The sequence below is a fragment of the Eucalyptus grandis genome, chromosome 3 (genome assembly GCF_016545825.1).
Source record: "Eucalyptus grandis isolate ANBG69807.140 chromosome 3, ASM1654582v1, whole genome shotgun sequence".
Lineage (NCBI taxonomy): Eukaryota > Viridiplantae > Streptophyta > Magnoliopsida > Myrtales > Myrtaceae > Eucalyptus > Eucalyptus grandis.
Window position 1 is genome coordinate 52,035,794 of NC_052614.1, and position 24,289 is coordinate 52,060,082.

The following is a 24,289-nucleotide window of genomic DNA, read 5'->3' on the forward strand; positions in this document are numbered from 1 at the left end:
TCTTTCGCCCCTAGGTTGTTCCACGCGCCTCCTTCTATTGAGCTGGGGTCTCTCTTCTCTAGCACCTAACTTCTCTCCGGATTGCTTTTCCTAGAGATGGCACCCTTCGGGTCGCTTCACCATTGGGTCCGCATGGGACCGCCTCAGAAGGAAGAGACCCCCTGCTCCTTGGGCTTCTCTCATTTGGGCAGGCGACATTACTCCCAGGTTCCAATTCATTCTCTGGTTGATTGCTAAAAATTGTCTACCCATGCAGCAACTCCTTCTATCATATGGAAGAATTGACTACACCACCTGTGCTTTTTGCAATGAGGTCCCTGATTCCACTAACCACTTATTTTTTGATTGCCATCTAATGGCTTCTGTTGCTTACTTCTGAGCCACTCGCTGCAATCTTCCCTGGCGTCCTAGGCCTTGGAAGGATAACCTCCTCTGGGCTATGTGGTTCCTCAAAGGTAAAGAATTTTTTCACATTATAGCACGGCATTCTTTTGCTGCTATGTGCTATATCATTTGGAAGAAAAGGAATGCCGTTATCTTCCGTGGAGAGTCGGTCGTCCTTACTTCAATCAAAAATCACATTATCAAAAGTGTGAAGGACAAAGCTACAAGTTTTTCTAATATCCCTGATATCCCGAGAAATAGACGTCTCCAACGGAGTTGGGGCTTCCACCCAGCTATCTTCAGCGATCGACAGGAGCATGATTAGATCGGCATCCTTCAACATCCTGCCTTTTCAGTATCCGGATGTTGGCTTCTCTTCTGGCAGCGGAGGGTCTTTGCTAGTCTTAGCTCTTTGTTGTCTCTCCTGGACCTTCGGTCCTTGCTATATTTAGTCTGTGTTGTTCTTCTTTTCCTATTTCTTGATTGTGCTCCCTTCCACTCTCCCTGCATTTGTATCGATAGTGCAAGATTAGGAGCCGGTCGAGTTTTCTTGTAAATTTGTTCAAAGCTATAATACCACTTACCTTACCGAAAAAAAAAAATGTTGTTGATGGCTGTTCAAGAAGAAAAGAAGCTCGAGTTAGATATTTGCTATGTGGATACAGACTGCAACAACCACATGAGTAGAAGTAAGTTTTCTTTTTCTCATATAAATAAAGATTTCCATTCCACTGTGAATTTGGGGGGATCAATGTAATTTCAATAACTACTATTATTTTCACGTATTCTAACGCTTAATATGTCCAATCTCATCATTACAGGCTTCGGAGGAATTGATGGCCAAGGTTCACTTTGGTGGAGTGAAGCCCAGGTGACTTTTTATTTTTATTATTTTTATTATTTTTTATGTTTTTTACACTTTATAAATCACTAAGGGTAAAAAAATTCACTTAAATCACACACTAATGAAACTTTTCATCTCATATATCTATGAAATTTTTGTTCCTTGAGATACTAATTATATTTAATTTTGTAGGCTTCATGAGGTTGCTATCGACCGGTGATAACGAACTCTTTGACTGATGATTTACTCACTCATATTCTCATGATAGCCAAATTCATTTTCTTTCATCAAGTAATTTCTAAAGATGAGTCGATTGTGCAACATTAACGTTCCAAAGGGTCACGTTGCTATAGACTTTTGTGACGGGGCAATGCTCTCCAACATTGATATAGTCGCATTTCAATCCAGCATTAATAGTGGAATCAAAGGGAAGAAGGGAATCAAGTGACTCACCCAAGAGATGGACACCACCGAGCAAAGGAATACTAAAGCTAAACATCGACCGATCTTTCCACGAAGTATCATCCGAAGGCTCCATAGCTTGCATTTGCCACAACTTTGGGGGTAGATTGATGGATTGGTTCGCATGGAGAGTGAAGGCTTTTTAAGCGCTTCAAGCCGAAACCGTTGCATGTCTTAATTCCCTCGATTACTTCTCAACAAAATTTGAATTGAACTACTCATGAGTCAGACGATCTAAGAGTAGTAGAATCCCTCACGAGCGACTCTGTCCACGTGCTTATCACTGACGGCAAGACACTTCTGACACAATTTCCACATCTAAAGCTAGCCGATTGAAACAGCTTTCGCCCCGACTAACCTCCAGATTAGTACTCAACAGCAGGAATCGACAAGTAGATCTGCTTGGCTGAACCCTAATCGGACATGGCTTCCACCGTAGTAGGGCACGGTGAAGATTAATGTGGACGGAGCCTTCCCCACAGTGAATCAAATGGGTGCAATAGCAAGCATTGCTCGCGATCACTCGGGCAGCTTGATCGGAGGTTTCACCCGTTCTGTCTCCGCATCCTCTGCTCTCGAGACAGAGATCCAAGCTTTAATATACACCCTAAAGGATCTGGTACAGCAAAATCTAACAGAATCTCACCTGGTATTGGAGTCCGACAGCATCATTCTGGTCGAAACCCTCAATCGGTGCGGTCTGCCGCCGTGTTGCCACGCCCTCTTTGCCGAAAGCGTAGACCTCCTATAGAGCTTCCACAGCCTCCACGTAAAGCACTGTCGTCGGGAAGCAAATGCCCTAGCCGACTGGGCCACCAAGGCCCATGGAAGAGGGTCTATTTCACCTAATTGGATCATCTCTCCTCCTCAAGTCATGATGGATATGCTTTGTAATGAAGCCCTAGTTCAGGGTTGTTCCCATTTTCCTACGTGAAGTTTATTATCAATATGTTATCTTTTCTGATAAAAAAAAAAAAAAAAAAAAAGCTAGCCAATTGACCTAAAGAAAGAAATAAGTTTGCAGATTGGATTGTTAAGACCCATCAATGTAAAGCCCTTCCATAAAACTAGTGTTTTAATCCCACCCCCCTCTTTGGGAGCTTATTTGCTATGAAGCCCCTTTATCATGTAATAAAGCCCGTACTTAATGAAATGGAAGGTTGTTTTTCCATAAATTAAAAAAAAAAAAAAAGGGCCAGCCCTAATACAGACGAAATTGACTTGTCTTCTTCAAACCACGTAACAATCCATGATCTTGACATTGGAATAGGTACTCCATTGGCTAATTGCGAAATTATCGCATCTTGTTCTCATTGGATTTTCCGAATTTTATTCCCTGTTCTTATTTTCTTTGTGTATTCATGATTAATCAATCTTTTACATGCGCTACAATGACGTGCAAGGGGATGATTGTATTGCCATAAATAGTTGAACTTTCTCTATCAATATTACCGGTGTTTCATGTGGTACGGGCCATGGTATAAGGTAAGCTACAATCCTTGCTGCATCACTTATGATCGCTGGTTTTACTATCAAGCCCTAACTCGATCCGCCTCTTGCAATGCGCTTATGTTGTCGGTAGCTTAAGAGAGCTGGTGCAGAATTGTACATTTACCAGAAGGGTAACGGAGCTGAAAATCAAGATTTGGCAAGTAAATAGTTCATCACGATACGATACTGGATTCCTGATATTTTGAAAGGGGTTGCACTTCTCATCCTTTCCTGACGATTTTCTCTACCCTTCTATAGGGCAGTTCCGGCTATTGTCAAGAACGTAATTTTTCGAGCAGATCACACTTGTGCAAGCCGCAAACCCCAAACCCCATCATCATAAATCAATTTTACAGCGACTCACCCTATCCCTTTCTATAAGACGTGAGATGCTTACCTTGAGCATGCATAGTCTGTCAGTGTCAAGAATTCAAAAAAAAAAAAAAATTCACTCAAAGACATGATTAACACATGATGCAGTCTCGAACTCAGAGGGTTTCGAGGGACTTCAGCTACAAGGCCGGCGATTGCATTTTATTGTGCATCGTGCAGTAACATTTTGCTGAACCACATCTCCATAAAATCATCTTCTGGAAAAGCCCTCACTGGTTTCTGCAAGAATGCCCACGGATCAGCTGCCTTCACTGTACTTCCAGTGCCATGCTTAGAATGATGTTAGAAAAATACCCATCTCTTATGTAGCACGGTTAGCGTTGACGTGAACTTTTTATTTTTATTTTTATTTTTAAATTCCGAATATTGTATATATTTTTTATTTTTCTTTTCTGTTTGTTCCCTTGCCAGTGATAATGAAAATATATATATATAAATTCAGTCAACTAAGATAAGGATTCTCGGCTATGCCTAAATCAGAAAATTATCAAAGGATTAAGACTGAATTGGCATAGTATAATAAACTTAACTTTTTCTATTGATAATTTTCCCAATTTGCGGCGTGCAAATGAATTTTCCTCTTTTGGTGCCTGAGTTGGAGAGGAATTAAGGAAAATAATTATTTTTTCCCTGTTATAGGTGTAATAATAAATGCCGGGATTCTAGGTGCCTAAATAATTCCACAATTCCATCTATAAATAAAAGCCTAATGAAGATGTTAAGGATAAGGACAACACCCGATATCTCTCCATCTCGCATTTCATCTGTTCTGGTCTTTTTTGTTGGCCAAGAAGGTCCTTTATCATCTTAGTCTGCAAAATGGTGAGTGTTATTTTTTTTTACTTTCGAGTTGGGATTTTCTGTTGGTTTTTTACGCAACTTTTGACTTTGTAGGACTCGATTTCATTTTCTCAATTGGTCTTGTTGTTATGATGGTCTTCCATTTTCATTTACTATGTCTATCATTTTTATCTTATGTTAATACTTCATACTCAACACATGAAAATTCATGGACCGCATACAAAGAGAAATAAATAAATAAAAATAAAAATTGCTCTTTCTTTCCTATACCTTTTCTCGAACGATTTCTTCGGTTGAGAAAATTCATTACAAAGAGAGAGAAGACGCTTTAAGTGTTTTTAATCCCGTATTTTCATTGATTTTTACATCTCCATCTTTTTTAGCTTTTTAATTAGTGAAGCACTGAGCATGAAATGCCGATATCTAAGTCAACTCGCGACTCCCCCTCTTACCCTTTGAAAAATAGCCAGTTTTCTATGAAGTGGTCAGCTCCTCGGCTCGACTTCAAAAGCTGTTTTGGTCGCGCAGGGATTTGTGGCTGCAATATACTTGGTCCTTTTCGCTGCTTCGTCAACTTTTTCAAGCCACGGAATCGTTGCAGCGTCAACCACATACAATGTGGTAAACTATGGCGCGACTGGAAGTGGAGACGATGATGATGCCCAAGTACATTCTTTTTCCCTTAATTTCTCTCCTTTTTCTTCTCTCCTATTGAAAAAAGCCTGTATATTCTTTTTTCTTTTTTGTCATTTGAGTTGATTTGTTCGTGTTCATGCGATTATTTCCTCTGTTCTTTTTAGGCCTTTGTGAAAGCTTGGGAAGACACATGTGGAGACAGCGGAGAAAAAGGCACACCAACTTTAGCTGTTCCCGGTGGGAAGAAGTTTAGACTATCTCCTGTCGCTTTCAAAGGCCCATGCAAGTCTTCAAGCATTAACGTTCAGGCAAGACACAGATTCTGGAGGATTAATATTTTTAGCTAATGTTTTGTTGACTGAATTTCATGTCAAAATAATTAGGAACTTGTTCGGCAAAACTCGTTTGAGGCCGACAATGTCATAGTCAAAATTAATAACAACAATTAAAAGCACAAGGTTCTCCATCATTTTTCTCGAATGACTAGATTTGTATCATACAATAAATCTTGATTGGATACATTGAAAAGAGCTTACTTCTCAACCTTTTTAGCACAAAAGAACTTAATTCCTCATCAAAAATTTTAAACATAAGTCACATCGGACTGAATCTATACATTTCTAAGTTTAAGTAATCAATTATTAATATTTTTTTTTTGTCATTGCCACCACGTCCTTGCTCCAAACATAGCATAATGTACATCACTCTCCCTTCTTGGAGAACAGATTGATGGGACTTTAGTTGCTCCTAGTTCACTAAGTGGTTGGAAAGGCTGCTCTTCGGGTAAATGGTTGAATTTCCAAGACGTGGCCAATCTCAATGTCAAAGGATCAGGACAAGTCGATGGCCAGGGTTCACCTTGGTGGGATGGAGCTGAGGTCAGTCCAGACACATCATCACGTAATAGATGAGTTCTATCTTACTTTTCACCATCACATCTTTTTGCAATCTGAGCAAAAATTATGGATCTTCATCTTGTAGGGACCGGATGGCTGCGAGAATAGACCAACTGTAAGAAGCCGATTCCCAACGCCTTGAACCAATTCGAGATCTTCTTATTAGCCCATAGTTGAAGATCGAGTCTTCCAATTTCAATGACTAGGGAATTGTGTTCGCAGGCCTTGGCCTTTTCTCAGTGCGTCAATCTGGTCCTAAGTGGACTGAAGCACGTTAACAGTCCAAGGAACCACATCTCCATCAGTGGTTGTGATAATGGTATCGTCTCCAATCTCCAAATAACCGCACCTGAAAGTAGCCCTAACACAGATGGAATCGACATTTCTCACACCAATAACCTTGACATTCACGACCTGGACATTCAAACAGGTAAAAAGCTCTAATTACATTGCAGTGAAGTTTCTTTGTAGATGTTGATGATCTATCGCACAATGGTATGTAATATAGGGGATGATTGCATCGCTATAAATGGTGGCTCCAGCAACATTAGTATCACCAGAGTTTCATGTGGACCTGGCCATGGTGTAAGGTTAGCTGTCGTGTTATCGGTGTGGTCGAGATGTGCCTTATATGATCCAAACCGATATTTAGGATATATATATATTTTAAATTTTGATGTGTTTTGTCATTATATATGTTTAGTATCGGAAGCTTAGGAAAGAATGGAGCTTACGAGACAGTCGAGCAGGTACAAGTGCGGGATTGCAGCTTCAGTGGAACTACGAATGGAGTGAGGATCAAGACTTGGCAGGTGACCATGGGCTCTATAACTTAAAAAAGAATGATGTTAGCTCCCAATGAACAAAAAACACGATTACATGGATCTCTTACTCTTTTCTTTTTGCTCCCGCTAACCTATCTCCTCTACTTTACATACATACAGGGAGGTTCGGGATATGCCAAGAATATTATTTTCGATCAAATCAAGCTCGACGCAGTGAGTAACCCAATCATCATCGACCAATTTTATAATCCCGGAGGAGCTCAACCGAATGAGGTAATCTCGCGAGGAAATTTCGAGCACCTTGCTGTAACATTGCAAGCTAAAGAACTAACAATATAGAAAGTTTGTCGAGCGTTATTTACCGAGCCAGGAGAACCTTGTGAGCAAAAGCTTCCACGACCTGTTAACCGTAAACGAGATGTCTTTTAATGTATCGGTATCATCAGGATTAAAGTTCCTCTATTGATTTTCTGGCATGAGATGTGTCAATGAAGTAGGGATGTCGATGCAGGCATCCGGCGTGGTGGTGAGCGACGTGACTTTCACCGGTTTTCGAGGGAGCAGTGCTTCAGACCAAGCCATCAAACTCAGCTGTTCGAGCGTAGGTTGCTCGGATATCACATTGGACAACGTCCAAATAACATCATCGAAGCCTGGAGATACGGTCACTGCCTCGTGTGAGAATGCCCATGGATCGGCTACTTTGACCACACCTCCTGTGCGTTGCTTAGGTAGTTAGTTACCGAGCTCATAAGCAACTTGCGGTGTCCACTTGTAGTCATGCGTCTCCATTGGTTGATGATGATTCATCAGATGTCTTCCACTTTTATTTATCTATTTATTTATTTTTTATTTTTTTGTGGAGAACTCAAAAATTTATTCTTCTGCAATTTATCAGGAGAAATTGAAATTTAGTTAATACAAGATGATGATATGTTTTCTGATGTTGTTTTAATAAAAAAGAAGGGTTTGTCAATATGTCAAATTGACATATGTGAGTCAAAAGTACTTAGGCTGCGTTTGGCAGTCGAGATAAAATTTGGGATATGATATGATTTATCATATCCTACATTTGGTGCTCGCTCAGGACAGGATCAAGTCGGATATAAGGGGGATATGGACAGGATAAAATTATCCCATGGGGGAGGTGGGATAAAGGTGGATAGGATTTCTAATGTCCATATTAGGAAAGTTATTTTTCTCAAATAATAAATTTATTAAATTAATAAAATTGAAATTATATTTCAATATAAATAAGATTTGAATTATAATTTTAAAAAATAAAAATTAAAAAATAAAAAATGATTATTTGAATTATAATTTAAGAAATTAAAAATAAAAAATAAAAAATCATTTTTAATTAATCCTATTTTAATGTATATATTCAAATATCTTATAATAAACATTCAATCTATAAATTAAATATTTATATTTTATATATATTTATAGGTATTTTTGTATTTTAGGTATGTTAGTACAATTTACTATTTGATAAAATTTTATTAAAGAATGATGAAAAGGGGAAAAAAGAAATAATAAAGAAAATAATATAAAAAAGAAGAAGAAAAATAAAATAAAAATAAATTAAGGAATAGTGTTACGAGAGATTTTCACCATCTCCGTTTATGAACATTTAGGTTCATTTATAATGATATGCCGTTTATATAAAAAAAAATGTACATAATATGATATCATATCCAACTTTAATATTGTGATTCACCAAACAATTGATAGGATATAAACAAATCCTAGGATTTTATATCCTATCCTATCTAGTCCTATCCCGATTAGAAGTCTGGACGACCAAACGTAGTGTTACTGTAAGACCCGAAAATGACACCCCAAGATTTCCATAAGTAGAATCTAGAATACAATGATGGTGTAAAAGGAAGCTTGTGCATCTGATTTGATGCAAAAGAGCGATAATTCAAAACTCAAGTGCTTCTCTCAATTGCCCTTTATATCGCTGGCTCAATGAAACTGTGCCTCGCTATTCAGTAAATGTTTTTTTTTTTTGTGATGTAATTTTGTATTGGGGTTAGAAGAGAATTAAGTATGAGTTTTTAATCACAAATCCTCTCATCACCGGCCGAGTTTTACTCAGCTCACGTAAATTAGCCCCATATTATATTAATTAAGAATATTTATATCTCTCCTTATTATATCAACACCATCGAGTGGTAAATTTCAATCTTAATGAATGTAGTCCGTACAAGAAAAATTCTTACACTTGTGATCATTTGCATGTATGATGTGAAGTCTTGATACGGTATGTAGTGTGCATAAGAAAAGTCATGTGGTCGATACCATTTTTACACCATTCAGTTTGGAACATATTAGCTAAAACTTTGATGATTTTTTCATGTAAACTCACTTAATTCATCGAGTTATATATTTTCACTGCATACGGATGAAATGTATGGCATCATATAGTCTTCCTCATTACCGTTGAACCCACCGTCATCAGCAGTGTAAAGTGGTAACTTTTCTACTGCGTTTTGACTTATCGCGACAAATTCTTATATGTCCTTAAAATGGCAAAGATCCGTAGTACTTTATTAATACGTCCATAATGGGGTGCGATTAGAATGTACCGTTTCATCTTGATAAGTTATGATGGAAAAACACCATTTGAAAGGGTATGATGGAGTCGTATAAAAATCTTTTGAAGATAACCGTTGGGACAATTGACAAAACGTACGCTCGGAAATATATTGTTTTCTTTTCTCTCCCCTTTTTGTCAAAGAAAAAGAAGACGTTCCATTTTTCCTTTATGAAAACAATTGGCATTTACGTTGTGGAAATTTGATGTTTTCCTTGTGATTGCATCCAAAACAACGTGAGAGTAATAATGTTTGTCATTCATCCGCAATTCAATGGACATTTCGGGGAAAATTGTTCATTGCGCATCAAAAAGAGGTAAGTCGTCTTCTGCCGACTTTCTTCCTACTAGGTCGAATTGACAAACTTAATCAGGTAAGTGACGGAAGATTGAAAAATTATGGGGTCTCAATTCACGAATCAAAATTTCTCCGGGCCAAAACTGAAGGTAATCTCAAAGTGCTTTTGGGTAGTGGGAACTGGAAAGTAATCTTCTTTGGTATAGAAATTATACAAAACTAAAATCTGGGAAGGTATCCAAAAACTAAGCTGATTTGCATTTTCATACCAGCGACTAAAATGGAAATACATTCACCACAACGAGTGAGAAAAACAACAACAACGTTCTCACCAATCTAGTCGCAGGATGCCTGAGACGCGGTTCCGTGACTTTCTATGAGATTCAGTGGAAGCTGTCTTCTCCCGATTTCGGTATAAATCTAAATTTGAGAGCTTTTCTCTCTCAATTTAAATCTAGTTATGGGAGTCTTTTGAAGGCATTTGATCTCTGGTAGTTCAACATGTTGTTATTGTCTTCGTATGGCGATAGTGTTGATGACGCTAAATCTAGGCGCATAAAGCAAGCAATAGTTTATGGAGTGGAATTTCTCAACATGTGCCCATCATTGATAGTTCTAATGATCGGCCGCTGATTATTTTTCTAATACTGTGTCAGATCTGGTCTTTTAAGATAAGAGCGTGCTTATAACTGCAGGCTCTAGTGTTTTTTAGATTTTGTTTTGTTTTGTAGCTTTTTTGGGATTTATTTTGTTTGGAAGCTTTCTATGTTCCTCTCATATTTGTTTATAACAAATTAATTAAATTTTCTTTTGACCAAAAATAAAATAAAATATGAAAGTACATTGATACAAAGTTTTTATGGTGCAGGAAGGGTCGTGGCATGTTTCATGTGGCTCGCAGCCTCATCCATTGTATGCCTGGGGAATGCGGAAGCATCGCCATTCTATAACTCGCTGAACTACAATGCTACCTTGCAAATAAGTTGCCATTAGTGGTACGATCCGGCGACGTCGGGCGACCAAACTCAAGTTTGGTCACCAGAAACATGTCATATGCCGACTTTCTGGCAACTTATGGAGATTTTAGAGATATACTAATGAATTTGTCTCTTTCATTTTCAGCGTATTAACATATTGATGGAACTATAGTTGCTCCAAGTTCATTAGAGCATGGCAGAACTGCTATGCAAATAGCTGGTTGGCCATTTTTTAATGTTGGATATTTCAGCAGTTTTCAAATATTGACAGCTATTAATTTTTGTAATGATTTTTTACTGTTATCAATTTGCAATGATTTTTGTTTGCCATTAATATAAAATGGTTTTGCAATGTTTTAGAGCAGTTATTTAACGGCCATGTAACACTATATAATGGCTTTCTAACGGTTTATAACATTAGATTTATTTTATAACCGAAGAGTCGAGGAGTGGAGGAGTTCAGGGATCCAAGTTATGCAACAGTCATCTTCTTCAATAAATACCATTTTACTATAATTGTTTCTTCATGGCTTTCTCTTTTCTTTTTTTCCACCTATAAATTGCTTATTTGAATATAATTGAAAGTGATATTAATATTTCAAAATCAGAATATCTTTGTTTCTTTATTCCCATTTGTCTTACATCATTGCTGTGTTATACACATAACTTTTAATATCCATTGCAGAGTATATAAAAAAGTCTGTTGTATTGAGAGGATAGTCGCTAGAGCCTTATAGATTGAGTTTCGTATTCCGATGGGCGAAATTATCCTTAAAGATAGTGCTTGTGTGTATTAGATAATTCATTTTATTTTCTAATATTTTTCAATGTAATCATGTATTCTAATATTTTTTCTAACACTTAATATGTCCAATCTCATCAATACAGGCTCAGGAGGAATCGACGGCCAAGGTTCACTTTGGTGAAGTGAAGCCAAGGTAACTTCTTTTTTTTTTTTTTCAGTTTTTTGCAAGTTATAAATCACTAAGAAAAAAAATAATTCACTTAAATCACACACTAATGAAACTTTTCATCTCATATATTTGTGAGATTTCCGTTCCTTGAGAAACTAATTATATTTAATTTTTAGGCTTCATGAGGTTGCTATCGACTGGTGGTAACAAACTCTTTGAATGACGATTTACTCACTCATGTTCTCACGACAACCAAATTCATTTTCTTTCATTAAGTAATTTCTAATGATGAGTTGATTGCACAACATTAACATTCCAAAGGGTCATGTTGCTATAGATTTTTGTTACGGGGCAATGCTCTCCAACATTGATATAGTCACATCTCAATCCAGCCCTAATAGTGGAATCAAAGGGAAGAAGGGAATCAAGTGACTCACCCAAGAGATGGATTGTTGATAGTTTGTTTATAAAACATATGAAGAGGTGCCTTGTCCCACATCGAAAAGATGTGAGTGCGCATGTGGATGAGATTTGGTACTAACTGACGATCATTATTATTATTTATTGAAAATTTCGGATTTATTTATATAAAAATTAACTATAAATCTTGTTGAAACAGTCGACTGTTCACGAAAAGTTATGATTATATTTTATTTATTTAATTTCGAATTTTTATGTCTTTTCAATGTAACATTTGAGATGTATTTGTTCATTTTGCAACATTTCCTAAAAGGTTATCTTTGTTCTTTTTTGTAGCTTTTTGAAGAGTTGCATTTATTCGAAAGGCAAAGATAAGTACGTTTGTTTTGATATCACACTAACTTCTTCTTCAATTTTTTCGTTTGCTTTCGAAAGAAACTACAACCATTCTTTCCAATTGTTTCCCATGAGAGAACCTAGAGAAATATTATAATTGCTATATAATATTCTCATTTGAGACTATTGTATCTCGGAGGAAATTTACCGGTGACCATTAGCAACTTTGTGGGGCAAATAAATTTTTAAAAAATTGATATCATGCTTCAAAGTCGAACTTGATTACTCTAAAGATCCGACTTCATTGTTCTACCTAATTCGAAGCCATATTTTCCCAACAGTTTTAAGGATTTATTTTTGCAACAATGGAGTCGGGGTTGATCAAAGTCATAAGTCAAGATGTGGTGAAACAAGATCGCACGAGCAAGAGAGGTGAAGTTGCCGGCGAAGCCATTCACAATGTAGAGTGCGCTGACCAGGATGTGGGACTTAGTCGCCAGGGGAATATGGATCATTTTTTCGCTGCCTCCTCCGCTCTCATTATTGCAGCGCTATTAGAGATCTCAATATTATATTATTTGATGGCATCGATATTCTTAGCACTGAATGGGAACACTGCAATGTTTCTTCGGAATGCGTCTCTTGGTTATTTTGTGCATTAGTGCAGGATATCTTCTTTGATGGGGAGACGGTGGTTCATCGGGGAATAGGTCATTTATCATGTCTGAATTGGAGTGTAGCGTTGGTTCATCTACGCGAGGATGACATAGACGACATAATCGAGTCCCTTGCCAACGTCGATTACAACATCTCGAGGCACGTGTAGCCGTAGATTAAGACGCAAGAAGCCAAGTTTGCCCATTGAGCGATGCAGGCACCAAAAGCAAGCGAGTGGGTTGGGTTCATCGACGTGGATAAGTTCTTTCACTTGCCAACGGGTCTGTTCCTGGATGGCTTCCGCGCTCGTCGGCGTTGGCCATAGTTTCAGAAGAGCTCAAAGCATTCTGCTTCATGGCTGAGAATCTAAAGTGACTGGATCTCGATCGAGACCTTTCCGTTGGCCATGACTCCGATCGTCAATGATAACCGAAGCGTTTGTAATCCAATTACCACCCTATTAACAAGGTCAGTTCACGGACTCGGCAACCTCCGACAAGGCCCTTCGGTGCCTTGTCCGTTTTAGTCCAGTTTCGCTGGTGCCTCTCTAGTCGCTCACCAACAACTTACTGCAATTACGGAAAATGGATTTCACACCTCCACCGCAGTTTGTGATTCGATATCGCCAGTACCGTGTGACAAATACAAGGGATCGGGCTGTGATTCACCATTCTCAACCCACGGAATGGCTCCACATCAGTGAGTTCACCGACTAATTTTAAAGAGATGTTACCTCCACCGCAGTTTGATTGGCCACTCTCCATCTGTTCAACAGTGCAGAGTTCACCGACTAATTTTAAAGAGATGTTAATGATTGGACTCTCCATCTGTAACAGTGCAGAGCTGCATAGTCGCCATCAATAGAAACAAGACAAATCTGTGAATGAAGAGTCTTGGGTGGGTTTATCAATCAGCGAACCATTGATGGCGCTGAGAAGGTCCTTTTCCATTTGATAGAGCTAGTACGTTTCCTCTCACTACAGGTATCGTCAATTCATGGATGAATTTGTTGCAAAAGAAAAATGACAATTTTTGTGGGTTTGATCAATAGGAATGAATGATCTGGTAATGCTATCTATATATAGATACAAAGGTTTTCCCTTTTCTGATATCATTTATTCTGATGCATCCATATTTATCTTGATTAGAGGTTGATGGATTTATGAGATGGGCTTAAGGCCCGTCCGCCCATGCTGGGCCCAAAAGGCCCGGCCCACGGGAATAGGGCCCGTGGAAGGGGAAGGTATAAAAGGGAGGAGAGAGAGAGAGAAGACACTGGTTGGAAAAACAGACGTACGTACACTTTTCTCCCGTGCACGTTCTCTCTCTCCAAAAGACAAAAAGAACAGTAAGGCAAACGGCACTGTTTTCCCTTCAATTGACATCATCAGATCAGAATTTCTTCCTCTTCTTCAGCATCGGTGTCTAATCTGTGGCTAACAAGGTACGCTCGAATCCGTGGTGTGCTTTACGATCGGTGATACGTGTTTTCCCGGGCTTCGTCTTCCGCATTGATTTAGGGATTCGATTTAGTGTCGAATCCGGTTTTCGGGGATCGGTAATTCCCAAGAGAGGTGAACAAACTGGACTTTGACGCTGGCAATTAGAAAGAGTTTGTGGCATGTGTCAAACCACCAATTAGGTTGGTTATGTTAGAGCAAACTCTATGGTTTATGTCCAATGTTCAATGAAGGGTGTTCCTTATTTGGTTCTAATGTGTTCCATTTGTTGTCCTTGCTCCTCATAGAATTGATTCTAAGGAATAGAGAGTAGGATTGCATTGGTCTTCTATTTTGATATTTGTATTTCATTGAGCATGAAAATTTTACGATGCATAGTTTCGATTGGATGCCTCATGAAATATTCTTGTGGTGGGGCTATCCGAAGGGGACTTGAAGTCATTGAGACTAAGTAGTATTTAACTTTCATTTTTTAAATGAAATATTTGGGCAAATCAGATACTATCTTAAGTATTAAAATTAAAAAAAAAAATAGAGGGGGTTATTCTTTGAGCTAAAGTGATTACATGGAGAAGATGTTGTATAGATTTAAATATCTTGTTTTCAAATATATAAGTACTTCATTTGATTCCTAGTGGAGGGTTTTTAATGTGAGTATTATGAGTCTTTAATGTATGTGATGCATTATACTAGACCTGATATTGTTTATTATGTGTGCAAGTTGAGTAGATATACTAGTAATCCAATATATAACATGGGAGGGTTATCTTATTATTCTATATTAATCTAGCTATAATAGAAGCATACACCGATGTTAGTTGGGTTACAAGTGTGAGAGATAAACAATCCACTAATGGATTAATTTTCACATTACTTGAATGTGTTGTTTCTTGGACAAGCAAGAAACAAATATACATAACTTGCTCAATGATAAAATTTGAATTCATTGCTTTAGCGGCAACTAGGAAAGAGACTGAATGGATTAGTAATTTGTTGCTGGATTTCAAATTATGGCCTAGTCCTATGTCTCCTATTTCTATCAACTATGATAGTCAGGCTATTTTGGCAAGAGCCTATAGTAGCACTTATAATAGTAAGTCTAGACATATCAGTCTAAGATATTAATATGTGAGATAATTGATTAAATATGATATCATAACAATTGTCTATGTGAGGTCAAGTAATAATTTTGCCGATCCTTTGATGAAAGCTTTACCGAGAGACATGGTAATAATGACCTCATAAGAAACGGGGCTGAACTCCTTTAATTAAAATCACCAATAATGGTAACCAGATATTTTTCTAGAACATTATTAGTTACAAGGTTTAATGGGTAAGAACAAGTTATTGAATGTAATTATTTGATACTAATGTAGTCCCGATATGAGAAGTCAATATCGTTTGTTACGTTTTGTAGGTTAAATTGAATTCTTAATGAAGTATAGTAGAAATTTGTAATGTGTTAATAGTAACATAAGTACATTGTAAATACTTCACCTATATGAGCTTAGAAGTAATGCCGCTTCTTACGAAAGTTAGGATTGCTTTCTAAAGAGCTCATGAAACAGGATCAAGAATAAGGCCATAATAGTACATAATAATATAGAACTTCTCGCTAAAAATGAAGTTAGTGTATGTGCGGTATGTCCGGTTCTATTTTATAAAAGTACAAGTTTAAAGCCGAATTACTTGTCATTTTGATAAAGCTTTGAGATATTTGTATTAAGTAAAGGTTTAACTTGAAAGAAACCTTTATGTATGTATATTAATCTCACGGAAATTTTGGCTGTATATTTCTAACATTTTATTTATTGTTTTTGTTTTATAAACAAAAGTGGGGGATTGTTGGTAGTTTGTTTATAAAACAAATGAAGAGGTGCCTTATCCCACATCGAAAAGATTTGAGTGCAACACGTGGACGAGATTTGGTACTAACCGACGATCATCATTTTTATTTATTGAAAAATTCGGATTTTTTTCTATAAAAATTAATTATAAATATTGTTAAAACAGTGCGACTATTCACGAAAAGTTACAGTTATTTTTTTATTTTATATTTATTTAATTCCGAATTTTTATGTCTTTTCAACGTAACATTTGAAATGTACTTGTTCATTTTATATCCTTTCCCGAAAGGTTGTTTTTTTTTCTTTTTTGTAACCTTTTGAAGAGTTACATTTATTCGAAAGATAAAGATAAGTACGTTTGTTTTGAGATCAAACTAACTTCTTCTTCAATTTTTCCATTTTCTTTTGAAAGAAACTACAACTATTGTTTTCAATTGTTTCCCATGAGAGACCTTGGAGAAATATTAAAATTGCTATCTAATATTCTCATTTGAGACTTTATTGTATCCTAGAGGAAACTTTGTAGGGCAAATAAATCTTAAAGAAAGTGATATCACGTCTCAAAGTCCGACTTGATTACTCTAAAGATCCAACTTCATTATTCTATCTAATTCGAAGCCATATTTTCCCAACATGGACACCACCGAGCAAGGGAATACTAAAGCTAAACATCGACCGATCTTTCCTCGAAGTATCATCCCAAGGCTCCGTAGCTTGCATTTGCCGCAACTTTGTGGGGAGATTGATGAAATGGTTCGCATGGAGTGTGAAGGCTTTTTAAGCGCTTCAAGCCGAAACCATTGCATGTCTTCATTCCTTCAATTACTTCTCAACAAAATTTGAATTGAACTTTACTGCTGAGTCAGACGATCTCAGAGTAGTGGAATCTCTCACGAGCAACTCTGTCCACGTGCTCATCACTGACTGCAAGACACTTCTGAAACAATATCCACATCTAAAGCTAGCCGATTGTCCTAAAGAAAGAAATAAGTTTGCAGATTAGATTGTGAAGACTCATTGCAGATTAGATTGTGAAGACTCATCTAATGTAAATTCCTTCCGTAAAACTAGTGTTCTAATCCCACTCCCCTCTTTGGGAGCTTATTTGCTATGAAGCCCCTTTATCATGTAATAAAGCCCTTACTTAATGAAATGGAAGGTGGTTTTTCCATTAAAAAAAGAAAAGAAAAGGGCCAGCCCTAATACAGACGAAATTGACTCGTCTTCTTCAAACCACGTCACAATCCATAATCTTCACATTGGAATAGGTACTCAATTGGCTAATTGCGAAACTATCGCATCATGTTCTCATTGGATTTACCGAATTTTATTCCCTGTTCTTATTTTCTTTGTGTATTCATGATTGATCAATCTTTTACGTGCGCTACAATGACGTGCAAGGGGATGATTGTATTGCCATAAATAGTTGAACTTTCTCTATCAATATTACCGGTGTTTCATGTGGTCCGGGCCATGGTCTAAGGTAAGCTACCATCCTTGCTGCATCACTTATGATCGCTGGTTTTACTATCAAGCCCTAACTCGATCCGCCTCTTGCAATGCGCGTATGTTGTTGGTAGCTTAAGAGAACTGGTGCAGAATTGTACATTTACCAGAACGGTAACGGAGCTGAGGATCAAGATTTGGCAAGTAAATAGTTCATCACGATACGATACTGGATTCTTGATATTCTGAAAGGGGTTGCACTTCTCATCCTTTCCTCACGATTTTCTCTACCCTTCTATAGGGCAGTTCCGGCTATTGTCAAGAACGTAATTTTTGGAGCAGATCACACTTGTGCAACCCGCAAACCCCATCATCATAAATCAATTTTACAGCGACTCACCCTATCCCCTTCTATAAGACATGAGATGCTTACCTTGATCATACATAGCCTGTCAAGCGTCAAGGATTCAAAAAGAAAAAAGAAAAAAATCACTCAAACACATGATTAACACATGATGCTTTCTCGAACTAGGTGTTTCGAGGGACTTCAGCTACAACGCGGGCGATTGCATTCTATTGTGCATCGGGCAGTAACATTTTGCTGAACCCCATCTCCATAAAATCATCTTCTGGAAAAGCCCTCACTAGTTTCTGCAAGAATGCCCATGGATCAGCTGCCTTCACTGTACCTCCAGTGCCATGCTTAGAATGATGTTAGAAAAATACACGTCTCCAGTGTAGCACGATTGGCGTTAACGTGAACTTTTTATATTTCTTTTTAAAATTCCGAATTTTGAATATATATTTTATTTTTGATTTCTGTTTGTTCCCTTGCCAGCGATAATAAAAAAATTAAATATAAAAAAAATCAGTCAACTAAGATAAGGATTTTTGGCTGTCTAAGGTTCCATTTGTTTCGCGTAAAATAATTTCTGAGAAAACATTTTCCGGATTTTCCGGGGTTCGTTTCATGGAAAATGAATTCCTTGGGGAAAAGAAAAAAAATCTTCTAAAGTAGGGGAAAATGTTTTCCACTTTTGAAAAGTTGAAAATATTTTCCTCACTTGATCTCTCTTATCTCACACCTCTATAAATCCTCACTTCCTCCTCTCATTTCTTCTTCTTCTTTTCTTTTTTTTTCAAATTATTTTTAATTATCTTTTAATTATCTTTTTATTTTTAATTCGAATTATTTTTAATTTCCTTTTTCTTTTCTTTTTCTTTTTCTGTTTCTCTTTATTTTTTATTTTTTTATTTTTTTATTTTTATATTTTTTTTTTGTTTATCATCTTATTCTTTTTTGGCTAGTCGTCGGACCAGTGAACCTCAAGCTCGTTGATCTCAAACTCGCGCTTGTCGATCTGGCGAGCCTTGATTGACGCTCGCGTTGGCCAATCTGGTGAGCAGAAAATATTTTCCTTACCAAACACCGGAAAATATTTTTCAAAACATTTTCAGGTTTTAATCAAACACCAGAAAATATTGTCATTTTCCTAGAAAATGACTTCTAGGAAAATATTTTCTGGAAATGGCTCATTTTCTGCGAAACGAACAAACCCTAAATCAACAAATCATCAAAAGGTTAAGATTGAATTGGCATAGTATAATAAACTTAACTTTTTTTTATTGATAATTTTCCCAATTTGCTCCTTCCCAAAAGAAAGCAACATGAAGCGGCGTGCAAATGAATTTTGCGCTTTTGGTGCCTGATTAGGATAGGAATCGAGGATAAGAATTATTGTTTCCCTGTTATACGTGTAATAATAAATGCTGGGATTCTAGGAGCCTAAATAAGTCCACAAGTCCATCTATAAATAAAAGCCCTATGAAGATGTTAAGGACAACACCCGGTATCTCTCCATCTCGCATTTAATCTGTTCTGGTCTTTTGTTGGCCAAGAAGGTCCTTTATCATCTTAGTCTGCAAAATGGTGAGTGTTATTTTATTTTTTTTTTAGCTTTTGAGTTGGGATTTTCTGTTGGTTTTTTACGCAACTTTTGACAAATTTCCCCTTCTAAATCTCTGTAGGGCTCGATTTCATTTTCTCAATTGGTCTTGCTGTTATGATGGTCTTCGATTTTCATTTGCTATGTCTATTGTTTGTATCTTATGTTAATACTTCATACCTAACACATGAAAATTCATGAACCGCGTTGATTCATTACAAAGAGAAATAAATAAATAAATAATTGCTCTTTCTTTCCTATACCTTTTCTCGAAAGGATAGTCTACAACTACGATTTCTTCAGTAGAGAAAATTCATTACAAAGAGAGAGAAGACGCTTTAAGTGTTTTTAACCCCGTATTTTCATTGATTTTTACATCTCCATCTTGTTTAGCTTTTTAATTAGTGAAGCACTGAGCATGAAATGCCGATATCTAAGTCAAGTCGCGACTCCTCCTCTTACCCTTTGAAAAATGCCAGTATTCTATGAAGTGGTCAGTTCGTTGGCTCGACTTCAAAGGCTGTTTTGGTCGTGCAGGGATTTGTGGCTGCAATATACTTGGTCCTCTTCGCTGCTTCGTCAACTTTTTCAAGCCACGGAATTGTTGCAGCATCACCCACATACAATGTGGTAAACTATGGCGCGACTGGAAGTGGAGACGACGATGATGCCCAAGTACATTCTTTTTCCCTTAATTTCTCTCCTTTTTCTTCTCTCCTATTGAAAAAAGCCTGTATATTCTTTTTTTTTTCTTTTTTTGTCATTTGAGTTGATTCGTTCGTGTTCATGCGATGATTTCCTTTGTTCTTTTTAGGCCTTTGTGAAAGCTTGGGAAGACACATGTGGAGACAGCGGAGAAAAAGGCACACCAACTTTAGCTGTTCCCGGTGGGAAGAAGTTTAGACTATCTCCTGTCGCTTTCAAAGGCCCATGCAAGTCTTCAAGCATTAACGTTCAGGCAAGACACAGAGATTCTGGAGGATTAATATTTCTAGCTAATGTTTTGTTGACTGAATTTCATGTCAAAATAATTAGGAACTTGTTCGGCAAAACTCATTTGAGGCTGACAATGTCATAGTCAAAATTAATAACAACAATTAAAAGCACAAGGTTCTCCATCATTTTTCTCGAATGACTAGATTTGTATCATACAATAAATCTTGATTGGATACATTGAAAAGAGCTTACTTCTCAACCTTTTAAGTGCAAAAGAACTTAGTTCCTCATAAAAAATTTTAAACACTAAGTCAAACCGGACTGAATCTATACATTTCTAAGTTTAAGTAATCAATTATTAATATTTTTTTTTTGTCATTGCCACCACGTCCTTGCTCCAAACATAGCATAATGTACATCACTCTCCCTTCTTGGAGAACAGATTGATGGGACTTTAGTTGCTCCTAGTTCACTAAGTGGTTGGAAAGGCTGCTCTTCGGGTAGATGGTTGAATTTCCAAGACGTGGCCAATCTCAATGTCAAAGGATCAGGACAAGTCGATGGCCAGGGATCGCTTTGGTGGGATGGAGCAAAGGTCGGTCGACACACATCATCACGTAATAGATGAGTTCCATATTACTTTTCACCATCACATCTTTTTCCAATCTGAGCAAAAATTATGGATCTTCATCTTGTAGGGAGGCTGCGAGAAGCGACCAACTGTAAGAAGCCGGTTCCCAACGCCTTGAACCAATTCGAGATCTTCTTATTAGCCCATATTTTATGATCGAGTCTTCCAATTTCAATGACTAGGAAATTATGTTTGCAGGCCTTGGGCTTTTTAAATTGCATCAATCTGGTCCTAAGTGGACTGCACCACGTTAACAGTCCAAGAAACCACATCTCCATCATTAATTGTCATAATGGTATCATCTCCAATCTCCATATAACCGCACCCGAAAGTAGCCCTAACACAGATGGAATCGACATTTCTCGCTCTAATAACCTTGACATTCACGACCTTGACATTCAAACAGGTAAATAAGCTCTAATTACATTGCAGTGAAGTTTCTTTGTACATGTTGATGATCTATCGCATAATGCTATGTAATATAGGGGATGATTGCATCGCTATAAATGGTGGCTCCAGCAACATTAGTATCACCAGAGTTTCATGCGGACCTGGCCATGGTATAAGGTTAGCTGTCGTGTTATCGGTGTGGTCGAGATGTGCCTTATATGATCCAAACTAATAGTTAGGATATATACATTTTAAATTTTGATGTGTTTTGTCTTTATATATGTTCAGTATCGGAAGCTTAGGAAAGAATGGAGCTTACAAGACAGTAGAGCAGGTACAAGTGCGGGATTGCACCTTCAGGGGAACTACCAATGGAGTGAGGATCAAGACTTGGCAGGTGACCATGGGCTCTATAGCTTAAAAAGAATGATGATAGCTCCCAATGAACAAAAAACACGATTACATAGATCTCTTACTCTTTTCTTTTTGCTCCCGGTAACCTATCTCCTCTACTTTACATACATACAGGGAGGTTCGGGATATGCCAAGAATATTATTTTCAATCAAATCAAGCTCGACGCAGTGAGTAACCCAATCATCATCGACCAATTTTATAATCCCGGAGGAGCTCAACTGAATGAGGTAATCTCGTAAGGAAATTTCGAGCACCTTGCTGTAACATTGCAAGCTAAAGAACTAACAATATAGAAAGTTTGTCGAGCGTTTATTACCGAGCCAGGAGAACCTTTTGAGCAAAAGCTTCCACGACCTGTTAACCGTAAACGAGATGTCTTTTAATGTATCGGTATCATCAGGATTAAAGTTCCTATATTGATTTTCTGGCATGAGATGTGTCAATGAAGAAGGGATGTCGATGCAGGCATCCAGCGTGGTGGTGAGCGACGTGAGTTTCACCAGCATTCGAGGGACCAGTGCTTCAGACCAAGCCATCACACTCAGCTGTTCGAGCGTAGGTTGCTCGGATATCACATTTGACAACGTCGACATAACATCATCGAAGCCTGGAGATACGGTCACTGCCTCGTGTGAGAATTGCCATGGATCAGCTACTTTGACCACACCTCCTGTTCCTTGTTTAAATCATTAGTTGCCAAGCACATAAGCAAGCTGCAGTTTATGCATGTAGATATTCTAATAAATTCTGCAGATGTTTCCCACTGTTGGGGTTAATGGATCTCTAAAAACCGGATTCGACACTAAATCGAACCCCTAAAACGAATGCAGAAGACAAGCCCGGGAAAATCACGTATCACCAATCCTAAAGCACACCATGGATTCAAGCGTACCTTGTTAGCCACAGATTAAACACCGACACCGACATGAGGAAGAGAATTTGGCCCTGTTCGATCCGATGACGCCAAATCGTGGTTGAAGGGAAGAAAAACATTGCTGGAGCCTTACTGTTTTCCTTTTTGGGAGAGAGAGAGAGAGAGGGGGGGAGAGGGAGACGTACGTACGTTCTGATTTCCAAAAGGTGCGTTCTCCCTCTCTCTCATCCCTTTTATACGTCCCTCCATCCACGGGCCCTATTCCTATGGGCCGGGCTTTTAGGCCCAACATGGGCGGACGGGCCTTAAGCCCATCATTAATAAAACCATTATCTCTCACTCGCACATGGTGGGCTGAACAGGATTCTCTTTACCTCTCTTCAACATTCATACCGGTGAATAATCTGTGCGACCAACATACTTTGAGAGCTCGTTGCTATACATCTGTTAGGAATATATAACAACTCATAATGGGCGTCACAATCTGAGTAGATTTAGTATGCAGTACCATAGATCGATTGATCACATTTATATCTCTCTTGATCTTTTTCAAACAATGATTTATATTATATTCACAATTATAATTATCACAAAGACAATCATAATTTGTCGACTAGTGAACACAAAACTTAGAATGTGATTCTCTATATTCGATCTTCCTCTTTCCTTCAAACTCTCAATTTCAGTTTAGGTTGCTTTTTTAGAAATGTCCCATTAGATCGAATCAACTCATGACCATTAGCAACATCCTAAGATAGTAAACACTAAATAGAAATCTTGAGAATAAGTAAAAAGTCACGATGGCACTAAAATTGAGGAACTCTTTTCCTCAAGAGTCTCACACGACATAAAAGTTGAGATAAAAATTTTTTACCACTCTTATTGGTCGTTTCATGCATACGTAGTATGAAATGCGTAGACGTGCGGACCCCTCAAGTGCCACAACTTTGGCCAAATGGACATTTAAGTGTCATAACTTACGAAAGGTACACTTAAGTGTCAAAATCGGAGTAAAATGGATCACTTGAGTGCCACTCCGGCCAAAAATCAGCCAAAACGCCAATGTGGCGTTTTTCCGGCGAAGCGCGCCCAAAACGACGCCGTTTGCACGCGATGTGGCCAAAACGTCGTTTTGGATTGACGTGGAAAAAAATTAATTAAATTAAATTTAAAATTAAATTTAGTATTAAATATTAAAAAATAATAATTTTAAAATTAAATTTAGTCAAAATATTAAAAACTTTAAAAATTTAAAAAGTTTTTTAAAAAAAAAATTTTTTAAAAAAAAAAGGCAACGGGGGAGGCGGGTGAGGGATCGCCCTTAGTCGCCGCCGCGGGGGCCGGCGACGGCGGGGGGAGGGTCGGTCGGGGTCGCCGAGCCCTAGCCAGGGTCGGCGACCCGGCCGATCGGCAACGAGGGCTCGCGAGTCCTTGCCGCCGGATTTGGG

General features: G+C 37.8%; 2 protein-coding genes and 1 long non-coding RNA gene across 3 annotated transcripts; 2 read left to right on the forward strand and 1 right to left on the reverse strand.

The window, feature by feature from the left end:
* Positions 1-560: 560 nt before the first annotated feature.
* LOC120292273 lies at positions 561-2,448 on the reverse strand. Its single transcript, XR_005550065.1, has 4 exons — positions 2,337-2,448; positions 1,682-2,259; positions 969-998; positions 561-888 (listed from the first exon to the last, which is right to left on the reverse strand). It is a non-coding gene; the product is annotated as an uncharacterized LOC120292273 (long non-coding RNA).
* A 633-nt stretch (positions 2,449-3,081) lies between these two features.
* Positions 3,082-7,431, forward strand: LOC104439871 (probable polygalacturonase At3g15720). The gene is made up of 8 exons (XM_039309769.1): positions 3,082-3,102; positions 5,176-5,319; positions 5,737-5,889; positions 5,993-6,022; positions 6,130-6,337; positions 6,416-6,497; positions 6,611-6,719; positions 7,204-7,431. Exons 1-8 carry the CDS (start codon positions 3,082-3,084, stop codon positions 7,429-7,431), a joined length of 975 nt encoding a protein of 324 aa, XP_039165703.1.
* Positions 7,432-12,604: 5,173 nt separating this feature from the next.
* LOC104439872 (probable polygalacturonase At3g15720) lies at positions 12,605-22,660 on the forward strand. Its single transcript, XM_010052882.2, has 10 exons — positions 12,605-12,892; positions 20,133-20,270; positions 20,410-20,553; positions 20,974-21,126; positions 21,230-21,253; positions 21,361-21,568; positions 21,648-21,729; positions 21,841-21,949; positions 22,081-22,194; positions 22,433-22,660. Exons 1-10 carry the CDS (start codon positions 12,605-12,607, stop codon positions 22,658-22,660), a joined length of 1,488 nt encoding a protein of 495 aa, XP_010051184.2.
* Positions 22,661-24,289: the final 1,629 nt, after the last annotated feature.